Source organism: Salmo salar, chromosome 06 (genome assembly GCF_965601325.2).
Source record: "Salmo salar chromosome 06, fSalSal1, whole genome shotgun sequence".
Classification (NCBI taxonomy): domain Eukaryota; kingdom Metazoa; phylum Chordata; class Actinopteri; order Salmoniformes; family Salmonidae; genus Salmo; species Salmo salar.
The window spans coordinates 38,900,757-38,918,691 of NC_138296.1; the positions used below are offsets into that span (position 1 = coordinate 38,900,757).

General features: G+C 44.5%; 2 protein-coding genes across 3 annotated transcripts; both read left to right on the forward strand.

The window, feature by feature from the left end:
- Positions 1 to 516: 516 nt before the first annotated feature.
- Positions 517 to 6,139, forward strand: LOC106607164 (ran GTPase-activating protein 1). 2 transcript variants are annotated; one of them, XM_014203805.3, is made up of 15 exons: positions 517 to 651; positions 1,315 to 1,434; positions 1,842 to 1,969; positions 2,259 to 2,318; positions 2,410 to 2,589; positions 2,865 to 2,999; positions 3,249 to 3,407; positions 3,529 to 3,642; positions 3,781 to 3,880; positions 4,019 to 4,103; positions 4,232 to 4,454; positions 4,597 to 4,702; positions 4,835 to 4,923; positions 5,025 to 5,183; positions 5,375 to 6,139. In XM_014203805.3, exons 2-14 carry the CDS (start codon positions 1,323 to 1,325, stop codon positions 5,148 to 5,150), a joined length of 1,617 nt encoding a protein of 538 aa, XP_014059280.1. In that variant the 5' UTR covers positions 517 to 651; positions 1,315 to 1,322; the 3' UTR covers positions 5,151 to 5,183; positions 5,375 to 6,139. The 2 variants fall into 2 exon arrangements, with proteins under 2 accessions (XP_014059280.1, XP_014059279.1); XM_014203804.3 differs by having other exon boundaries at positions 5,025 to 5,146.
- A 2,345-nt stretch (positions 6,140 to 8,484) lies between these two features.
- Positions 8,485 to 16,056, forward strand: LOC106607166 (chondroadherin-like protein). The gene is made up of 8 exons (XM_014203807.3): positions 8,485 to 8,783; positions 9,258 to 9,434; positions 9,630 to 9,821; positions 10,089 to 10,390; positions 10,519 to 11,023; positions 11,251 to 11,937; positions 12,099 to 12,265; positions 14,132 to 16,056. The coding sequence occupies exons 1-8, from the start codon at positions 8,754 to 8,756 to the stop codon at positions 14,436 to 14,438; spliced, it is 2,367 nt and encodes a 788-aa protein (XP_014059282.2). The 5' UTR covers positions 8,485 to 8,753; the 3' UTR covers positions 14,439 to 16,056.
- Positions 16,057 to 17,935: the final 1,879 nt, after the last annotated feature.

The following is a 17,935-nucleotide window of genomic DNA, read 5'->3' on the forward strand; positions in this document are numbered from 1 at the left end:
GGAATGATGGAGCTTCCATGGCTAGACCTAATGTCGGGGGTGGGGTTTCTGCTGGTCCTGGCATGAATGTGCAGTGTCAAAGGACACTTTGATAATGAATAAAGTAGACTTCATAGCTTTTATTGGTAAGGTTATCAATGCTACTCAGGTTGTGGAAAGCAGAAATGCAAGGTTGAAGGTCATTGTGGAGATGGCAAAAGAGATATTGGGTGTAACAGATGTTACTGTTGAAATGGTTGTTGACATGCTGAACAATCCTAAGGGTGGAGTGTTTCAGCATGATATAGATAAAGTTTAATGGGGTTGGGGAGTTTTTGGGGGGCAGGGGGAGGCAGAAGTTAGTAGGGATTATTTTTTTAAATAGTTTTTGTATAATTTTTTCAGCTAGTACAGAATTGGGCAGATCATGATTGATCGTACATTCCAGCACAGTAGGTGGCGGCGGCATGCACTTAAACGTTTGTTTGCGGACCGCCATTATGTAATAGAAGAAGATGAGCCAACGAAACTGCCTGGAACTACAAGTCCCGTGTGTCTCGCGTCAGCCATGGTCCTCGAAGTGTTTAAACGTCAGAACCGAGCGGGAGACAGCTTGTGGGACAGACAGCGCTGTTCTGGAAACAACTAGTTATACGCAGAAATTTGCATTTTGTAAGCATTGGTACACGTTTCGTACTTCTTCAGAGACATTTTCGCTTGCAAATGTATTCAGGGAAACGTTAGTAAGGTCACACGTGAGGGGAGGTGCCATATTTATCAGATCAAGTTGGTCGATGGCCGTAGCAGGGCATGCCCTGCTCTTCCTAGCTTGCTAAGCTAGCTAGCTAACATGTTATGATTTTGCCAAGTCAGAACAACGTTAAGTAACTTGCTTTGATGGCTGTATTCTTGTGGAACATTTCCAGCTTTATCACACCATTGGAAATGATCAACCACGTTCAGCTTTTTCCACCTAGCTAGTTAGCATCAACTATCCTGGCATGAGATGGTGTATGCCAAGTGTTTATAACGCGTTACCAGATAGTTACAACACTAAACATATCTTGCTACTTGGCTAACATTAGTTAGTAAGGGTTTCCACTTCTTCCAGAGAGTAGCACAATGATAGCAAGCTAGCAACGTTTGCAGACATAGCAACTTTCCACTTCCTGTGTATATTAGCTAAAGTTAACTAGCTAGCTAACTATGAATAATGTTTATTACATCACTTCAAACTGCATGTGTGTTTGGTAACGCTGGGTCTTTGGCGGGTATAGTATGTGTTGCTTAAGTAAGTAGTGCATGTTCTTGTTCATAAGTTAGTATGTTCCTCAGGTGTCCTGATGGCGACGGATGCTGTTGCCCAGTTGGCTGACTCTCTGGCCAAAACTCAGGTGACTGAGGGAGAGTTGAGTTATAAAGGCCAAGGACGCAAATTCGACAATGCACAATCTGGTAAGAATTCCAACCATTGACCATTGACTCATTATGTTTATGCTCCTCCAATTGTCATCCAATAGGTTGTTCAAGTACAAGGTGGTGTCCATTGCAAAATGTTTTTTTGTTGTATTTAAAAACAAAAAATGTAACCTTTTATTTAACTAGGCAAGTCAGTTAAGAAAAAAATCGTATTTACAATGACGGCCAAACCCGGCCGACGCTGGGCCAATTGTGCGCCGCCCTATCTGACTCCCAATCACAGCCGGGTGTGATGCAGCCTGGATTCGAACCAGGGACTGTAGTGACTCTTGCACTGACATGCAGTGCCTTAGACCGCTGCTAAACTCGGGAGCCCAATGTATTGTTCTTCAAACAATCATGGTCTGTGTCTTCAATCTTTCCCTCTGTCTCCTTCTTTCCAGTGGAAGAGATGGTGAAAGAGATCCAGGAGTTCAAGGGGTTGCAAGCGCTCAGGCTGGAGGGGAACACTTATGGAGTGGAGGCAGCACAGGCCATCGCTAAAGCCCTGGAGACAAAGAGTGAATTTAAGGTACCAGTCACGGAGTGATTATGAGATGAGGTGTGTTTTGATTGCATTGTTCGTGGTACAGAGGACAGGTATTCCACTGAGTGCCACACGGAGAGAGATGGATGATCTCATATGTTGATTTTGATGAGGTACCCACTGTTGGCTCTGTTCTATCTTGCTTTCATGTATGTATGTATGTATGTATGTATGTATGTATGTATGTATGTATGTATGTATGTATGTATGTATGTATGTATGGCAAGCTAGACAATACTTTAGCTAACCCTTTATATAACCCTCTCTCCCTCAGTACTGTTACTGGAGTGACATGTTTACTGGGCGACTGCGTTCTGAGATCCCTCCAGCCCTGGTGAGACTTAATTTTTTTTAAATACTTGCTACCTTTGATAGATGAAAGATGGTCTGGGATTGTAAACTCAGCCTTCATCTCCCCTATTCAGAACTCCCTGGGTGCGGCCCTGATGACAGCGGGCGCCAGACTGACCGTGCTGGACCTCAGTGACAACGCCTTTGGACCAGACGGGGTGAAGGGCATCGAGAAGTTGCTCAAGAGCACTGCCTGTCACACACTGCAGGAACTGAGGCTCAACAACTGCGGCATGGGCATTGGTGGAGGCAAGGTGGGCAGAATGTCTCCAGTTTGATAGGAGCTGAATTGCGTTATTGAGCAGACTCCACAACATGAAGTTGCCCCCTGCTAGTTGTAATGTAGTCAGTATAATTTAAGAGAAGATCTAAAGCTAATTTAACTTCTCGTATGAAATATATAGCTTGTATTAAGGTTGAATAGTGCTGTCATTTGAGAAGTGATATCATGATTTAATATCTATCATGACAATCCTAACTTTTTCCAACGTAGTTTTTTCACTGTGCTCTGTATGTGTGTTCTCCTCAGATCTTAGCTGCAGCGTTGACGGAGTGCTATAAGCAGTCCAGTGCACAGGGCACCCCCCTCGGGCTGAAGGTGTTCATCGCAGGCAGAAACCGTCTGGAGAACGATGGGGCCACTGCCCTCGCCCAGGCCTTCCAGGTACAGACACTGGCTCCTGAGCTGAACATATCAGAATTTCTGACAATCTGGACTTGTAGAGTATATGCAGTTAGTCACCACAGTGGTCCACATGGAGCTCTTTAGCATTAGTACTGGCAGCAGCATGGATAAAGCTCCTCGAACACTCCAACGTAATTCCACTGAGTCAATGATTAAACTGTACTGACAGTGACAAGCCATATACTGTCTATATAGCTATCTCTGTCTGATGCTACTGTATGACCTCAGCTGATGGGTAGTCTGGAGGAGGTGCACGTGCCCCAGAATGGGATCAACCACCCTGGAGTGACTGCTCTGGCCACTGCCATGCAACACAACCCCCAACTCCGGGTCCTCAACCTCAACGACAACACCTTCACTAAGAAAGGAGCTATCGCCATGGCACAGGTACAGTAGTGGTTTGCCTTAAGTATGAAGGCCGTATGACAATGAAACTCATGAAGTTGATGTATGCTCAAATGCACTTGCCATACTATGACAGACACTGCGTGTTTTGTGCCCCCTTCAGGCTCTGAAACATTTGCGAAGTGTCCAGGTGATAAACTTTGGAGACTGTCTGGTGCGTTCCGAGGGTGCTATAGCCATCGCCGAGGCAGTCACTGAAGGGCTTCCCATCCTCAAGGTACAGGGTAGCACTGGTCCCACCCTTGGCTGCAGGAACATCTACTGCGCTTGATTGTTAATTAATGTGTGTTCATACACTTCCCTCTGCTGTGGCAGCACCTGACTCATACCCATATTTTTTTTACCTCTTTGTCAGGAGCTGAATCTGTCATTCGGGGAGATCACAGGAGAAGCTGCACTGCTGGTGGCACAATCAGTCGAGGGCAAAGCCACACTGGAGAAACTAGACCTAAATGGTACATGTTGGATACGCACTTGACTTACAACACATGAAAACTGGATTGAAAATGTTGCATCGGCTGGTAGTGTTTTTGTAGGATCTGTAGAGTTCATGTGTGACTTTGTGTTGTGTGTGTTTGTGTTGGTACTGCCAGGTAACTGCCTGGGGCAAGAGGGCTGTGATGCTCTCAGAGAGGTAATGGATGGCCTGAACATGGGAGACCTGCTGGGATCACTCAGGTACTGGATTGATATATTAAATTAGTTTATACTTTTAGACTTACCCACACTGGACCTCAACCATCCTGTCTTTTATCACAAGCCGCCATGAGAAAATCTTTTTGTGTAATCTTTGTATCTACCTGCAGCGACGATGAAGGGGAGCCGGAGGAGGATGATGATGATGAAGATGAGGAAGAGGATGACTATGAGGAGGATGATGATGTGGAGGAAGAAGACAGCAGTGTGAATCAGGTTTCCTCCCCTCCGTCAGTGCCCCGACCCCCAGATGCCTCCTCCTTCCTCTGCTTCCCATCCCCCGACAAGCTTCTCAAACTGGGCACCAAGAGGGCCCTGCTCTTCGAACAGCAGGTGGTTAACACACCCTGTTATGAGTACCTTATACAGCAAACTACTTAGTGGAAACCTGAGGTGACATACAGTGTGTGTCAGTAGGCTGAAACAGGTTGATGGTGACGTGTTTAACCTTTTGTCCTTGTTCTTCTCTTTCCAGGTAGATGTGGCTGATGCTGGTAAGACAGCGGAGGCTTTCCTGAAAATCTCCTCTGTGTACAATGAGGAAGATGAAGATGTTAAGAGTGCTGTCCTAGACAGTATTGGTAAGGGCCACTTATCTTATTTCTGAGTACTTACTGAAGACATGGGGCCAGATGACTGAGTCTATGGCTATGCAACTTTTTTCGTTCATCTGTATGACCGCATGTTAAGTATATGTCCTCTTTTTTCTGCAGATGCAATTCTCAGGAAAGCCTTCGCTAGCCCCTCCTTCCAAGGTTACAACTTTGTATCATCGCTGTTAGTAATGCTGGGACTCCTCAAGGTATGCACACACGTTCTATAAATTTATAGAAAAACTCCTGGTTTTCTTCCGCCTTGTATTATTGTAGCCCTCGGGTCTCCCCCTCTCTCTGTCTCATTCAGAGTGAGGACAAGGTGAAGCCGGTACGTGTGGTACCTGGTCATTTGCAGGCCCTGGAGTACGTTGTGCGTCAGGACTACTTCCCCCAGGACCACATCGCCGTGCTGGAGGCCTTCATGTCCCGGTAAGGGCATGAGTGATGGTGGCAGCGTAGCTCTCAGGTACCTTCTCCGACTGCAGATTAACACACCACATTGGCACAAAGTTCCCTAAGGATATTGCCAATATGCTCCAAATTGCACAATGTACCCATGTTCCTATGTTGTCAGGCTGCTGCATTTAAAAACAGTAATGATGTAAGGTGAAACTGTCCATCATTGCAGGTGTGTAACTGTATATTTGTGACTTTCAGACACATCCAGGCCCTGGAGTCGTGCAGCAGCGCCAGGAACATCCTCAAGTCCACGCTGGAGCAGGTCAGGCCTGAAAACTGAGTCACACCGGACCGCACAAACACTCTCACGGATTTATGAACAGAACAATTCCCACCCCCAGACATAAGGGGCCCTTTAGCGCACACAACAAGGACTTAACTGTTGTTCTGCACTCTATTTCGCCAACTCAGACTCACAGCTGGAGCCTTGCCCATCATCTTATGGACATACATTATTTTATGAATGGACCGATTTTTGAAATATTACACACACAAACATTTGGGAGATGAATGGTGTATCCTGCCTCACCCACAGTGAAAGGACTGAAATGTGATCTTAAACAAAGGTTCTCTGTCCGTATTTACCCAGTAAGTAATGGTTTTATATTTAAAAATATATATATTAAAATAAAAAGGGTTAAACGGATATAAAATATAAATGTGTGATATGGTCTGCTGTGGAAATGTGATTATGATTTGAATCAAAAGGGAAGAACTGAATAAATGTGTTGATTTCTTTGTTGCAGCTATTAAACAGACACTTTTTGGGTGTCTCCATATACTGAATGGCCTGGGAATATTTCAATTTGACAATTTAACAAGCACTGCCCTGAATAAGGATCTAGTCCAACCATGTTGACTTTTTACAGTGGGAAGAAACTATTGATCAGGTTCTTAGGTTCTTTCTCCTCCCAAATGTTGAAACCTACACTGAATAAAAAATATAAATGCCACATGCAACAATTTCAAGGATTTTTCTTAGTTACAGTTCTTATAAGGAAATCAGTAAATATAAATAAATTCATTAGGCCTTAATCTGTGGATAACACATGACTGGGCAGGGGTGCAGGCCTGGGAGGGCATAGGCACACCCACTTGGGAGCCAGGCCCTGCCAATCAGAATGAGTTTTTCCGCACAATAGGGCTTTATTACGGACAGAAATACTCCTCATCACCCCCCGCCCTTTCTGACGATCCAGCAGGTGAAGAAGCCGGATGTGGAAGTCCTGGGCTGGCGTGGTTGCGCGTGTTCTGTGGTTGGGAGGCCGGTTGGACATACTGACATACCAAATTCTCTAAAATGACGTTGGAGGTGGCTTATCTTAGAGAAATTAACCTAAGATTCTCTGACAACAGCTCTGGTGGACATTCCTACAGACAGCATGCCAATTGCATGCTCCATCAAAACTTGAGTCATCTGTGGCATTGTGTTGTGTGGCAAAACTGCACATTTTAGAGTGGTCTTTTATTGTCATTGTGTAATGATCATGCTTTTAAACCAGCTTCTTGATCTACCACACTTGTCAGGTGGATAGATTATCTTGACAAAGGATAAAATAACCACTAACAGGGATGTAAACACATTTGTGAACAACATTTGAGAGAAATATGCTTTTTGTGAGTATGGAACATTTCTTGGATATTGTATTACAGCTCATGAAACATGGGACCAACACTTTACATGTTGTGTTTATAATTGTGTTGAGTGTATAATGCTCCTGTGGCTAATACTGAGCAAGGTGCACACAACACCTTCTGTTCGACCTTCATTTTTACTGGAAATATTCTCAGAAAAGGGAGAATTGGGGCTAAAATGCATAGAGCAAGCCAACTATTCAAGGAAGCAGCACACTGTTGTACTTGATCCACTTGTATGGGGACCTGCCACTTCATCTGGGAAAGAGATTAGGCCTGGGATGTGCTTTTGAATGAATACACTGTTTGTTGGACATTAATTCAGTTGAATGCGCTGAAAAGGTCATAGATATACTACATATCCATAACCAACTCATACAGTATTTCTAATATTAAATGAGTACCCCACATCAGACTTTGAATTGGTTAATGCAATTAACAAAGATCAATGGCAAGCTGCTCTACACTTTTTAAGCTAGTGAAGGTTAGAGCCATGCTTTCACCAGACCCATTCTTGGGGACAGTGGGCTGCCTCTTCTCAAGCATAGAAAAACAGCCCTTCTTTGTGAGTGCCTGTCAGAACTTTTGAAGGGGCTTTTTAGGTGCAATGGGATACAGCCATTTATAGTTTAACTACATGGAAATACACATTCACTTTCATTTTATTGATTTGTTTTCCATTAGCTTGCTGTGTTTAAAAAATATATTTTATTCAGTGAGTTTGCACTCCAGTGACCTTAGGGTAGTAGGTAGTTTACTGGATGTGAGATTGGTAGCCAGCCTGGTCTCATAGACTAGACGTAACATAGTAAATGTAAATCCGGAACACTAAACGTAGTATTATATGTTAACGTTTGGTATGGCTACAAAAACTAAAGTAGGGTGATTGGTCTGGGTGTGGGTGGATGGGTGGGCGTATATCGCGAACTTCTAGCAACCCAAAGGTTTTGAAAATCATTGCGGACAATTTTAGCTAATTAGCAACTTCAACTACTTACTACTCTTTAGCTACTTTGTAACTACTTAGCAACTACTTAGAATGTTAGCTTACCCTTTAAACTAACTCTTCCCCTAACCTTAACCATTTTAGCTAACCCTTCCCCTGATCTTAACCCTTTAACCTAATTCCTGAACTTAAACCCTAGCCTAGCTAATGTTAGCAAGCTAGCTAATGTTAGCCACCTGGCTAGAATTCGTAACATATCATACATATTTGGCAAATTTGTTACATCTTGTACGTTTTGCAAATTCATAACATATAATACGAATTATAATTTGTATAACATATCATACAAAATTGGTGATGACATCCACAAATTAATACATACCACACGAAGTGTAACATATCATACCAAATGGAGTGTCTGATTTACATACAGAATAATAAGAAATGCTCAGAGACCAGGTTGTGGAAGCAGACTACTGTTAATTGAACTCTGGTTTTAAAAGCTACACATAAAAATCTGTCAATTTATAGAGTAATTCACATACTTAGGAATAAGCCTGGCAGGTTTGGCGTTAAATTCATTTTCTAATTTCCTTTTATGTAGGACACGCACACTGGTTGAATCAATGTTGTTTAACCAACTTGGAATATACATTAAATTGACGTCTATGCCCAGTGGGACAGTTGGCTACCTTCGACCTCTAATCTGTTAGAAAATGTATTGCCATGGTGTTCATTTGAGGTTAGGTTTCGCAGGGTCCGGGAGTCACGACGAAAGAATTTATCAAAGCAGTGTTTGTGAGACCCCTCACTGTTGCAAGTGCTCAGTCATTCTAGCAATGTAGAAGTCTAGTATGTACGTGAACCCCTTAGCGCTTATATTCTCCGTTGCGCGCAGATCCTCCACAGTGGAAAAATTATATACAGACCTACACTTTTCCTTGAGTAGGAAACTTTATAAAGCTATTTGGGAAGGCTACATACTAAAAGCATTGGATGTCAAATTTGACAAATTCAACCATAAAGGTATGTTTATAATCTTAAATGTACAATAGGAACATTCTAAAAAGTTACAATATTTATCAAATAGCAAATGTTATGGAATGCTGCTGAATAACAACCAGATTCGTATATTTAGATTCAATAACTAAACATTTAAGGCTTTAAATATGCGTTAAATAAATACATACAATCCTCCTGGCATTGGAAAAGTGTTTTTTTTAGTCCCGAGGGAAAGCCTATCGGTGTGTAAAGGTTTCCAAGTTGGAGACGGGATTCTCCATGTCTTTGAATATTTTTGTTCCATTGTCGCTATAAGAAGTAGTCTATTGTACTATTTTCACTGTATTTACAATATCTATTCAAAGTTGTGAGACTGTAAAAAATTGGGTAAGAAATTGTATTTTGAGAGCCGCTCGTGCATAATATGCATACCTATCATTATGTTAGGCCTACAGTCAAATCCCGTTTGTGTTTGTCTTTTTCCCAAAACCCCCACAGATGTGTTCCTTTGCGGATTGCCTCTCTAGGTGGCTGGTTGCGGTTTTGATGCTCTTGGTCATACTTTTACCCGCTCAAGCGGGAAGGTGCCCAAGGTTCTGCATCTGCGACAACTCCAAACTCACAATGGCCTGTATCGGCAAGAATCTGACTCAGGTTCCCCCCACGATAGATGAGGTGAGATGCCAATGAATCAAAATGATCAATGATGGATGTTTTACAAGTTAGATGATATGGTTTAAACCTTCATTTGTGCCATGCATGCAGTGCTGTATTTTGCTATTCATCCACCCACGCATTTTCTTTTTTCCTTTTCCATATTTAAACCTCCCCTACTTTTTCTATTTCTCATTCCTATTTCCTTTCCCTCAGATTACAGTGAAACTGGACCTGAGTAAAAACGATATCCAGGTGCTGCCGACCCATGCGTTCCTGCACATCCCGCCCCCGCACCTCACCCTGCAGCGGTGTAACATCAGGGCGGTGCGTGAGGGGGCCTTCCGCACCCTGGGCCGCCTGGTCTCCCTCAACCTGGCCAACAACAACATTGAGATTCTTTACCAGGTGAGGTAGCGGCTGGCACAGTCACCGGGGACATGGGGTAAACAAATAAATGTCAGTTTTGGTGAGGGAAGCACCAGATCAGATTGACGTAGAATCTTCTAGTAACAATGATACCTACACGGTACCTTTCAGGTGCAAGTTATGTTGTACACAAAGCTGTCACTTCTTGCACAAAGGCCATACTCCCATCCACCAACTTTTCTGAGCCGTTTAATGTCACATGCATCATGCCTGTTTCCTAACTCTCCCTCTCTCTCCATCCAACAGGAGTCTTTTGACGGCCTGTCATCCCTAAAGAAGCTGACGTTGGACCATAACCGTGTTGAGGAGATCCAGCCAGGGTCCTTCACTCAGCTGGGCTTCCTCAACATGCTGTCCCTCACACATAACCAGCTGGTGTACATCCCCAACATGGCCTTCCAGGGCCTACACAACATCAAGTGGCTGCGTCTCAGTCGCAACTCCCTCAACAACCTGGCCATGGAGGCCTTCGCTGGCCTCTTCACCCTCACACGCCTCAGCCTCGACCACAATGAGCTGCAGTTCTTCCCCACACAGACTATGACCCGGTGGGAAACTTACATTTTCTGTGCAGTTGTCTGACACTATTGTGCAATGGTGTCCTGGTCCAATAGTATTTAAGCTTGATGACACTTGACCTTTCTATGCTCTGTCCATTTTCTCTCCTTTATTTAAGACTGGCTCAAGTCACCCGCCTGGACCTGAGTTACAACCCCATGACCTACCTGGGTGAGGATACTGTCTCCATGCCGAAGCTCACCCACCTCTACCTGGACCACATGTCCCTCCAGGACCTCTCAGACACAGCCATGTCCCAGGCCCCCCTCCTTTCCCACCTGGACCTCAGCCACAACCAGCTGCGCTACCTGGAGCCCCTCTCTGGCCCCATGGAGCTAGCCCGCCTCAACCTAACAGGAAACCCTATCCACTGTAACTGCTACCTGAGGCCCCTGAAGGAGTGGGCCAAGAAAGGGAAGGTGAAGTTGATGGGGGTCTGCGCGGGTCCCCCTCACCTCTCTGACGAGCCCCTGGAGGCAGTGGGGCCTATGGAGCTGCGCTGCCGGAGCAGGGAAGACATGATAAAGGAGGAGTTTGAAGAGCAGGAGGAGAGCAGGGAGCGTGCACTGCCCACAGCCAAGCCTAAGAAGAAGAGCAAGTGTCCGGATAACTGTGACTGCGATGTGAGTTGCTCTTGTTGTTAATACTGAGATAGTGTATGGGGGGCTGAGCGATGGTGCAATGTTGTGCCACAAATAATGTTCAAACTTGCTGCCATGACAGCACACTTGCCATCATACTCAGAGAAAAATTGGACTGATAATTCAGTCATCCATATAAAAACTGCTCTACAATTCTTGTTTGGAAATGTCCCTCTGAACCCATCTCCCTCTCTCTGTCCCCTGCTTAGGTGAAGGCTCAGCACGCCACATGTGAGAATCGTGGTCACACCAAAGTCCCCTACGGCTTCCCCTCTAATACCCAGCTCCTGGACCTGCGCAGCAATCACTTCCATTACATCCCTAGCAACAGTTTCCCCGGCACAGACCAAGTGGTCTCTCTGCATCTGGAGCACTGCAAGGTCCGTGAGATCGAAGGCAGTGCCTTCCGGGGCATGAAGGGACTGGTCTACCTCTACCTGTCTGACAATGACCTCACCTCCCTGGGCTCAGAGACTTTCACTGGGGCCCCTGAGCTCACCTACCTCCACCTAGAAGGGAACCAGCTGGCCATGTTCCCTGGAGCTGCCCTGGCCCCCCTGCCCAGCCTGCTTGTGCTCCACCTGGAGCGGAACACTATCGTTAAGCTGGAGTGGGCAGGCCAGCTCTCCTCAGTCCCCAAGCTGAGAGGACTCTACCTGACCAATAACACCATAGCCACTATAGCCCCCGGCGCTCTCAACTCCGCCCACCTAGATACTCTTCACCTGGGGTCCAATCAGCTTGCTGAGGTGCCTACCGACGGGCTGTCCAAGGCCTCCAGTTTGACCGAGCTCTACCTTTCTGGAAATTCCATTCGCTGGGTCGGACCAAAGGCGTTCCTTCCTGTGTCCAAGAGCCTGAAGCAGCTGTATATGGATGACATGGGTCTGGAGAAGGTAAGATAGATAAAGAGATGTATTTTGCCAGGTTTACGTTGAAAAATGATCTCTATCTGCAGAATTGGGGTCAATACCATTTCAAGTTATCAATGAAAAACTGCCCATTAATTTCTATGAAGAATTCACTTTCTGAGTGGTTGTTTCTATTCCCTCCATAGATGTCCAGAGACTCCCTGGCGGGGCTAGGCTCTGGGCTGACCACTCTGTCTCTTGGGGGGAACCAGCTGGAGGAGCTGCCTGACCTGAGCCCACTCACTGGGCTGGAGGTCATCAACCTGGCCCACAACCCCCTGCTATGTGATTGCACCCTGCTGCCACTCCGCAGGTCAGTAGTCCACTGCTTTGTGAATGACCAGTTTGTGGATTCTGCTGTGCAAGGGAGTCATGCACATGCATGCACATAAATTAAATCAACATTGTATTTGTCACATGCTTCGTAAACAACAGGTGTAGATTAACAGTGAAATGCTTACTTACGGGTCCTTCTCCAACATTGCAGAGTTAAGTTAAAAATATCTATATTTTTAAATAGAAATAGTGACACGAAGAGAAAATACACAGTGACTAACAAATAACAATAACGAGTAAAAGTAACATGGCTATATACAGGGAGAACCAGTACCGAGTCGATGTGCAGTGGTACGAGGTAATTGAGGTAGCTATGTACATATAGATAGGGGTAGTAGCAGCAGCGTATGTGGTTATTTTTTATTTTTTATTAGGATCCCCATTAGCTAACGCTGTAACGCTAGCTAATCTTCCTGGGGTCCACATGTGAGAGTGATGTGTGCGCGTGTTATGTGCGTGTTGCGATGTCAGTGTAACTATGTGTGAGTGTGTAGGTAGAATACAATGTGTGTCCATAGAGTCAGTTCAAGAGAGTTGGTGCAAAACAGGGTAAATGCAGGTAATCCGAGTAACGATTTCATTAGCTATTTAGCAGTCTTGTTTAACAGTCTTATGGCTTGGGGGTTGTCAGCCGGTTATTGTCAAGCAAAAGACTCGCTCTCACTGTAATTTACCGTTAATTAACATAAACACGTTTAGCATCTCCAGGCCTCCATTCACACAAGCTGCATATAAGCGGCTGATGCATGCCTTTGGAACATCTACATTTTAAAATGTCTGATAAATTAAAAAAATGTGGTGCCTTGCAGTCGGATTCCAAGCAGTTGCCATAGCAAGCGATGATGCAGCCAGTCAAGATGCTCTCAATGGTGCAGCTTTAGAACCTTTTGAGGATCTGAGGGTCCATGCCACATCTTTTCATCCTCCTGAGGGGGAAGAGGCATGGTCGTCCCTTCGTCACAACTGTGTTGGTGTGAGTGGACCATGTTAATTCCTTAGTGATGTGGACACCGAGGAACTTGAAGCTCTCAACCCACTCCACTACAGCCCGGTCAACGTGGATGGGTGTGTGCTCGGCCCTCCTTTTCTTGTAGTCCACGACCAGCTCCTTTGTCTTGCTCACATTGAGGGAGAGGTTGTTATCCTGGCACCACACTGCCAGGTCTCTGACCTCCTCCTTATAGGCTGTCTCATCGTTGGTGATCAGGCCAACCACCGTTGTGTCGTCAGCAAACTTAATGATGGTGTTGGAGTCGTGCGCAGCCACGCAGTCGTGGGTGAACAGGGAGTACAGGAGGGGACTAAGCACTCACCCCTGAGGAGCCCCTGTGTTGAGGGTCAGTGTTTCGGATGTGTTGTTGCCTATCCTCACCAACTGGGGGCGGCCCATCAGGTATCCAGTTGCAGAGGGAGGTGTTCAGTCCCAGGGTCCTGAGCTTAGTTATGAGCTTGGAGGGCACTATGGTGTTGAACGCTGAGCTGTAGTCGATCAACAGCATTCTCACATAGGTGTTCCTCTTGTCCAGGTGGGAGACGGAAGTGTGGAGTGCAATAGAGATTGCGTCATCTGTGGATCTGTTGGGGCAGTATGTGAATTAGAGTTGGTCCAGGGTGTCTGGGATGATGGTGTTGATGTGAACCATGACCAGCTTTTCAAAGCAAGAGTGCTACGGGACGATGGTAATTTAGACAGGTTACCTTTGCGTTCTTTGGCATAGGGACTATAGTTGTCTGCTTGAAACATGTAGGTATTACAGACTGGGTCAGGGAGAGGTACACACAAATGATTTAACTCTGCTAACCGTCAGGCTCTAACTAATTTGCGTCCTCTCTCTCTGCGCAGGTGGATGGAGAATGTGAGTCTAAAGATGACAGCCACCTGTGGTCACCCTCCTGAGTTCCGGGGCCAAAGTGTGAGGGATGTCCATGTCTTTAAGAGCTGTCCAGGGGAGAGTGCTTCTCCTGGCAAGACCCTCAAAGGATTCAAGGACACAAAATCAATAAAACCCAAACCCACACTCCTCAAGGTGACCATGGCAAAAGCCAAGCCAGGAAAGGCTAAACCCATGCCAACCAAGCCCAAAGCCAAGCATCTGAAGAACCCTAAGGCACCAGCATCCAAAAAAAACAAGAAGACTAATAAAAAGTAGGAAATCAGTGATGTAAATGGCTGTAAGTCTACTGCTTGGACAGAACTCTATATGCACAAAACGGACAAGTGCTATTTCATCTCACCTCACTGAAAGTAATTTGAGCATGCAGAAATGTGTTTTTTTAATTTTATTTGTGAGTCTGCAAGTTTGAGTTTGAGTTTATTTTATTTTTACAGGGACAGTGCACATTAATCAACGTTTCAGTAAAAGTGCTGGTTTAGCCAGCCGGCTAATTTTCAACCCCAGTCCCTGGGCAGGTTATTAAAAACAATTACAATATAGACAATCATTGAGCAGTGAGCACACACAGAGCAACATAGGACAAGCAAGACATAGCATACAGACAGAGCAACATAGGACAAGAAAGATGTAGCATACAGACAGAGCAACATAGAACAAAAAGCAACAGTTCATTTTCTGATTGATTTTCAGTCCATTTCAGAATCTTATGAAGTCAGGGTTTCGGAAGAGTCGGGATTCAAGAGACCCAAAGCCCTATTTGCAGTACCATATATATCCACCAAGTGTCACTTGATGCAATAAGATTTTTCTGCTCTAGTTCGACCAACTTTTCTATTACACATACAATGTTATGTTTCATATACATTTCATATTTACCCTTTGTGCAAATGAAGAACAAGGCTGAATATATGTAACATAAGGTTGCTGCATTTTCAGCTGTTGCATAACCCTTAGATGCATGTAAATCCATGCACATTGGCTTCTTGCTCATTAAATCTCCTACAACACTAAATCAGTGTCTAACAGTTTTGTTTGATTTTCATGTTCCTGACAGAGGTGTGCAAGGATTGGTCTATTGCATGCTTTATCTGATCCTCTACATAACAATTCTGGGTAAGTACGCCATCAAAGTATTTTATGTAATGCGGCTCCATGCAATACATGTATGTGCCAGTCAGTGGTACTGTCTTGTGGTAAAGGTATCCCAGGTGCAATCTCATTAGTGCTTGGTATCTTGTGTGCAGTTGCCTCTGTCCATTTTTACAGTCTATGGCTGTTGTAGTTTGTTGCATTTTACATTTAGACTGTAAAATATCATCTGGCACAATCTCTATTTGCACTGGCACTATCTCTGTTTGCAGAGCTCATCGACTGCCACCAGGTGCCAGAACAGGCCTATGGTGTAAGGGTTAGCACTCTGGACTCCAGCACTCTGAATCCAGCGATCTGAATCAAATATTGGTAGAACCTGACTTTTTACCTTCTCTGCTCTTTTGCTGATACTAATCTTCTCATAGAGTGGGCCTGCATGGACAGAACCTTGGTCACTGTTAAGAGATACTTTTGACGAGATGGGAAAGTCCATTGGAATTGTATGCTGCGTTCAAAACAACTGGGAACTCGGAAATTTGGAGAAAAACGAGATCCAACTGGGAAAATTGTTTTGAACGGTCATCCAATTCGGAATTCCAAGTCAGAAACTCTGGCATCTTTCTAGAACCAGGCTGTATCACATCCGGCCGTGATTGGGAGTCCCATAGGGCGGAGCACAATTGGCCCAGCATCGTCTGGGTTTGGCTGGGGTAGGATGTCATTGTAAATAAGAATTTGTTCTTAACTGACTTGCCTAGTTAAATAAAAAAAAGAAAATTGACTTTCTTACCTGAAAATCACTGTCATGATTTTACCTTGTTTTTTTTCTGAGTTCCTAGTTGCCTTGAAAGCACCACTATTAATGCCCATTGTGTACATTGCCCATGCGTCATCAGTAGTTACCACAGCCACAAAGTACTCCTATTGGGAGGAGGTCAGAGACCTGGCCGTGTGGTGCCGGGACAACAAACTCTCCCTCAACGTGATCAAGACAAAGGAGATGATTGTGGACTACAGGAAAAGGAGGACCGAGCATGCCCCAATTCTCAATCGACAAGACTGCAGTGTAGCAGGTTGAGAGCTTCAAGTTCCTTGGTGTCCACATCACCAACAAACTATCATGGTACAAACACACTAAGAGTCGTGAAGAGGGCACGACAAACCCTATTCCCCCTCAGGAGACTGAAAAGATTTGGTATGGGTCCTCAGATCCTCAAAAGGTTCTACAGGCGCACCATCGAGAGCATCCTGACTGGTTGCATCACTGCCTGGTATGGCAACTGCTCGGCCCCCGACTGCAAGGCACTACAGAGGGTAGTGCGTACGGGCCCAGTACATCACCGGGGCCAAGCTTCGAGCCATCCTATACCAGGCGGTTTCAGAGGAAGCCCTAAAAATTGTCAAAGACTACAGCCACCCTAGTCATGGACTGTTTTCTCTGCTAATGCACGGCAAGCGGTACCGGAGCGCCAAGTCTAGGTCCAAAAGGCTTCATAACAGCTTCAACCCCCAAGCCATAATACTCATGAACAGCTAATCGAAGGGCTACCCAGACCCCTCTTTTACGCTGCTGCAACTCTGGTTATTATCTATGCATAGTCACTTTAACTCTAGCTACATGTACATATTACCTCAATTACCTCGACTAACCGGTGCCCCTGCACATTGACTCTGTACTGGTACCCCCTGTATATAGCCTCACTATTGTTATTTTACTGCTGCTGTTTAATTATTTGTTACTTTTATTTTCTATTTTTTACTTATCTGTTTTTTACTGAACACTTTTTTTTTCTTAACTTCTTAAAACATTATTGGTTAAGGGCTTGTAAGTAAGCATTTCACTGTAAGGTACAGGTAATACCTGTTGTATTCAGCGCATGTGACAAATAACATTTGATTTGATTTTAAACCCCACCTATTTCTAAAATGTATCTTCTTAAAGGTGCAATAAGAAAATAAATCGCAATTTCTTGGTTTCTAAAATTCAAATATAGTATTTTCAGCTGTTTGAAGCTGGTGTGCAAAAGTAAAAGATGCAAAAACAAAACTTATGAACGGGAAGCATAGAAATAACACACATAGAACAGATCTACTCAAGATAGACGACTGCTGGTCGTTTCCAATGGTAGCAAATTAATCATAGAGGGCAGAACAAGCAACATGATGGGCAAAGCCAAGAACGAGCTAGTGAGATCCTATTAGCATTTTTTTGCATATTTCCGTTAAGGAACGCCTACTCTTTGAAGTACGTGTGTGGAATAACTCAATTCGCCTTTGCACTCCTTCTGAAGAACACTATTTTTTTTTTTTTTACTTTGGCAAAGTAAAGTCTACAAAACTTAGTCCACTCTGTTTGTAAAATATTCTAGTTTTGTAAACAAAAAACTGTATTGAGATCAAATGTTGAATCTATGAGAAAATTATAAGAATGTCGGCCAAAATCCATCTCGCACCGTCTTCTCCCACTGCCGGCCACTAGGCTTCCTCTTATCATCATATTTGCTAGTGAGTGGAAATGCCAACCGGTTGCTTCACATTTGTACATCCGGTGAAATATCTGGCTCATTGTTCTATCTGATGATCTACCGCTTCTTAGACTTGCTTTCAAATGAGAATTACAGATCTATATCTGCATTTCACTGTTAATTTGGTCATCACCC